At 33.5% G+C, this 5,314-nt stretch overlaps 1 protein-coding gene across 1 annotated transcript; it reads left to right on the top strand.

Annotated features, from left to right (window-relative positions):
• The first annotated feature begins 567 nt into the window (after nucleotides 1–567).
• LOC134689645 (neuromedin-U receptor 2-like) lies at nucleotides 568–2,188 on the top strand. Its single transcript, XM_063549613.1, has 2 exons — nucleotides 568–658; nucleotides 997–2,188. The coding sequence occupies exon 2, from the start codon at nucleotides 998–1,000 to the stop codon at nucleotides 2,174–2,176; it is 1,179 nt and encodes a 392-aa protein (XP_063405683.1). The 5' UTR covers nucleotides 568–658; nucleotide 997; the 3' UTR covers nucleotides 2,177–2,188.
• The last annotated feature ends 3,126 nt before the right edge of the window (nucleotides 2,189–5,314 follow it).

Genomic DNA, 5,314 nt, shown 5'->3' with positions numbered 1-5,314 from the left:
AACAACTTCAGTCAGTGGCGGATCCAGCCATTTCAAATAAAAGGGGGATCCCAACCAAGGATACAGGGGGAGTTACAACCATATATCCCCATTCAAATGCATTGATCGTACAATCCCCCTAAATCAGCAACTGTATGTTGACTCTGAAGAGCATCGAGTGCCCAAAAGTCGGAAAGGTTTTTCCAGATAAGGTCATTGATTTGAGAGAATACTGCAATAGAAATCCAAGAAATTTATTATTAGTTCATAGTTATTTTATTCTTTTTCATTGATCGGATTTTGGTTGAAATTTTTTTTGGGGGAATGGGGGTGTAAACAACAGTCTAACAATATCCTCATGTCATGTAAGAAAACATTTCTGCTGAAGAAAACGTGCAGAAGTTTAATTATTTAGCAGATAATCTATGTATTTATTTCTATAAAATGTACACTACACAAGGAAGTATGTATCGTACACAAAGTAGGAAGGAAACGTACGTCAAGTTCTATTATGTTCCATCAAGTTTAATCTGATTTCATTTATCACTATTCTTATCATCTGATATATAGATTTATAGAACTACATAGGGAAAGTTTTGTTACAAAAAAACCCCACTTCTTCTTTTTTATTTATCATTTTTCTCATCATTTGATTTATAGATTTATAGAATAACAAAGGGTAAGTTTTATTACAAAAAAAACCTTTGTTCTTCAAGTCAGGCATAAGTTTAGTTTTTCAATAATTCTATTTCCAATTTTCAAGTTTTTGTGAACAGAATTTGCGACAATCTTGTTAAAATAAATAAAAAAGAGCGTTAATAACAAATTGCAATTGTACACATAGTCGGTTAATTTTCTAAAAGTTGAATTCCGTCTTTGAAATTGTATTGGAACTACACACCACAAACATTTTCAGGCAAATTGTAGCTTATTTTATTCAAATACTAGTCTTAAGGTCTGTTTAAAGTTTACACTGATTGTATTTTATCTTTATGTTATTCTATTTTTAATATCTAGGATGGAAGTCAACAGTACAAAAAGCCTTTTTAAGGATCTTAGAAATTCAACCCTTACATCAGGCTCATATCAACCAAACACAACATACAGGAAGAATCTCGTGGAACTAGATCTTCAGAATTTCATAAACAACGACCTTCCAGTTACATCTATTCTTAGTGTTCTTTCGTTACTTGGAGTTATCGGGAATCTTCATGCTATTGTTATATTTCGTAGGTACCCGGTATCTCCCGTTAAGATTCTAATATTATGGATGGTTGTGATTGATTTCGTCACGTGTTTTATCTGTATTCCACTAGAACTGGTGCAGATACGTTTCACTTTCACATATCCATCCGATGAATTATGCAAATTTACTCGTTTTCTTACTCATTATACGAGTTTAACTGCCGGTACCTTTCTTATCCTAATATCAGTCGAACGACGACAAAAAATATGCGCGCCATTTCAGTGGCAATTGTCTCTCAAAAGAGCAAAAAAATTGGGGATAGTTGTGATACTATTATGCGCTTTGATATCTATTCCGTCCGTGTTTTTATACGGACTTTCAGAACGAAGTGTAAATTTTGCAGGACTGGTTGGTAAAGGTTGTATTAATGTTCTGAAGGGAAAGACAGAGTCAATGCTAAAAAAATATAGCTACGCCATATTGGTTTTGGTCGTCAGTTTTATTGGATTTTTTATATGCGCTGTCGCTTATATTCAGATTGTCAATGAAATAAGAAAACAACTTCGAACAGAAAAGAACAGAACGATACAGTTTTTAGACGGAATCTCTAACAATGAAGATCCAACATCCCCTGGACCAATGACCAGATCAGAGAGCCTTGCTCCAGGAACTTTGGATCAGTTTACTTCCACAATACAAGGAAGAAAAACGCTACAAAAGCGTTATAAAGACTCAAAAACTTTGACTATTATGATACTTATAGCAACTGGAGTATCCTACGCTGGTTTCATTCTACATGTCTCTGCTGTTATCTTACGAACAGCAATAACAAAGGAAGCATTCGAAGGTATACAATCAATACATGCTGTTTTAATTAGAGGCTATTATTTACATAGTACACTTCATCCAATTATATACTTCATTGTAGACAAACGATTTAGGACTGAGTGTAAAAATGTTTACAGAAGTATAACAATGTCATTTTCTGTTGATCATGTTGATAAAGAATAATAGTTAAACACTTTCTCTTCTGTTATTATTTAAAACGGTGTGTCCTTGAAGTGAAGATAAGGATGTTGGAATGTGTGGATGTTGGGTTACACTTTTTTTCTTTTGATGTAGTATCGATATACACTAATTGCCCGATTAATGAATTATTATGGCAGTTAGAATTTCTAATGATCAGTTTGATAAATCAGATTACAAAATCAAATGCCCACCTACGGATGATTTAATCTATCTCCTCAGATAAATTTTAGAGAACAACAATTGTTATTTAAAGGACAGCTTTAAAGGCAAAAAATAGTAGCAGCGCCAATTGGAAATCTGTGATATACTCATGTATAAAATAATGAAAGAAATTCTTTCTAAGTTTACACATAGAAAAAAATTCTTTTCTATGGAAGGTATCGTGATGAAATTATATAAGTATATCACAGCGACTGGAAGGAAATAATCATCATCCGTTCCTTAAATTTACACTAGATTTTTCATCTAAAAAAATAATATTTCTTGATGTTAATATTTTCAAAGAAACAAGATTTTCTAATGAAAATATCTTTGATGTGAAAACACACTTCAAACCGACAAATGACTTACTTTATCTAGATCGTATTAGCTGTCACAATCGACACGTTTATTATGGGCGAAGTAATCAGATACATTAGAACAACAAAAGAGGGACGAAAGATATCAAAGGGACAGTCAAACTCATAAATCTAAAACAAACTGAAGAAGCCATGGCTAAAAATGAAAAAGACAAACAGAAAAACAATAGTACACATGACACAACATGGAAAACTAAAGAATAAACAACACGAACCCCACCAAAAACTAGGGAAGATCTCAGGTGCTGCGGAAGGGTAAGCAGATCCTGCTACACATGTGGCACCCGCCGTGTTGCTTATGTGATTACAAATCCGGTAAATTGTCTAATTCGGTAGGTCCCATTCATGAAAGGGAAGGGGGTTGTAGTTACGACGTGAGGAACATACCCGGTGTCATTTGTAAAACGGTTATTCCATAACGGTCAACCAACTCGTGATGGCGTCCGTAAAATTAACGAAGGGATGATTTCAACTTCATTATTTGGAACTCTTGGTTTAATAGCTTCCTTGTGAGCAGTAACCCTCTATCAAGAAAATCGTGATAGGAAATGCAAGCACATGAATATCGTACCAATTGGGAGATATATACCCCGTATGCAGGTGCTGTTGGAATGTTGCTACTTAGAAATGGAAAGTTCACAATTGGAAAACTGAAATCATCTCTTTTGTTGTAAAGTTTTGTTTTTAACCGGCCCTCATTGTCAATTTCTAGATGTAAGTCAAGATATGAAGCCGACTTAACTGTATCAAATAATGGTGTTGATTTATAATATATTTTGTTACAGTTCAGATCGAACTTAATAAAGAGAGAGTACAATGAGATTGAAATCGAAAAAATGCATTTATAAATTAAAACAATGCATTATCAAACATTGGAATCTACTAAGACAGGGTGCAGTTTGCAACGAAATATTTCCATGCAAACCAATAATAGCGTATAAAAAGCTTAAAAACACAGCAGATACATTGCCAATGACAAAATTAGAATACAGCAAATCCCTGATGATGACGGGCATACAATTGTTTAACCCCGTTTATAAATGCTATACATTTATCATAAGCATATAATACAAAAAACCGCCGAAACACCTAATTGTTGTCGGATTGATGTAAACCAATTGGAAGTCAAGTAATACTAGCATCAATTGATCAATATTTTGTAATAAAATTACAACTAAATAATAAATAATAAAAGTATGTATAACATTTGTATAAGGTGTACTTCGAAAAAGATTTTTTGCTATCGGTATTCGGATTGATGTTGGATTACATTAGGTGTTAGGTGGCACTTTTATACAAAATAAACACGTATCATCCATGATAGAAATTATTATAAATTAAGGAATGTATCTCCCTAGTGCAAAGCTCTGATTCCTTTCACGGATTTGCCTATACTTTTTGGACCTTTTGGATTATAGCTCTTCATCTTTTATATAAGCTTTGGGTTTCAAATATTTTGGCAACGAGCATCACTGAAGAGACATGTATTGTCGAAATGCGCATCTGGTGCAAGAAAATTGGTACCGTTAATCTTCTTACCACTAACAGATAAAACTCGTATATGACAATTATCATGTAATAATAACGATTTTTGTACAAAATGTAGTTTCTTCCAAAAAAAATATCATGTATTCAAAAATATTTAGATAAATGAAATCTGATTTGAACAAGTTTTATTCATTATGTTCGGCGTTTTTTTCAACAGCCTGTCAAGGCATTTCAATGAAATCAAATTGTGTCCTTCTTCTTGTCGACTTGTTTCTTTATTATTATGAGGCTGAATTCATACAGGAACTTCTTAGGAAGAAAGATAAGAAATTAGCAATATCCTTTAACTCTACGTTTCGCTTTATAGATGATGTTATTTTTCTAAATACTTCAAAATTTGGTGACTATGTTGAACGCATCTATCCCATCGAACTAGGGATAAATGATACTACAGTTGAGTCGGCCACATATCTAGATTAACATCTAAAATTTGACAATGAGGATCGGTGGCAAAAAAATTGTTACGACAACAGAGATGATTTCAGCTTTCCAAATGTGAACTTTCAATTTCTTAGCTGCAACATTCCAGCAGCACCTGCATACGGAGTATATATCTCACAATTAGTACGATGTTCCCGTGCTTGCATTTCCCATCATTATTTTTTTTATAGAGGGTTGCTGCTCACAAGGAAGCTAATAAACCAAGAGTTTCAAATGGTGAAGTTGAAAGCATCCCTTCGTAAATTTTACGGACGCCATCACGAGTTGGTTGACCGTTATGGAATAACCGTTTCACAACATGATATCGGATATGTTCCTTACGTCGTAACTACAATCTCCTTCCATTTCATGAATGTGATCTACCGAATAAGACTATTTACCGGATTTGTTATCACGTAAGCAACTATTTTTTTCCTTTCGTTATCCTACATGAAAATGGCAATAGGAACCGTGGATTGCGTAATATCGTCCGCATATTTCCAATATGTTCACATGAATTAATGAGGTCATGTGTCAAAAAATTAATTGGCAAATCAATTTAGTATTTTACCGT

This window comes from Mytilus trossulus, chromosome 11 (assembly GCF_036588685.1).
Source record: "Mytilus trossulus isolate FHL-02 chromosome 11, PNRI_Mtr1.1.1.hap1, whole genome shotgun sequence".
NCBI lineage: Eukaryota > Metazoa > Mollusca > Bivalvia > Mytilida > Mytilidae > Mytilus > Mytilus trossulus.
This window is presented reverse-complemented; position numbering and strand designations above follow the sequence as displayed.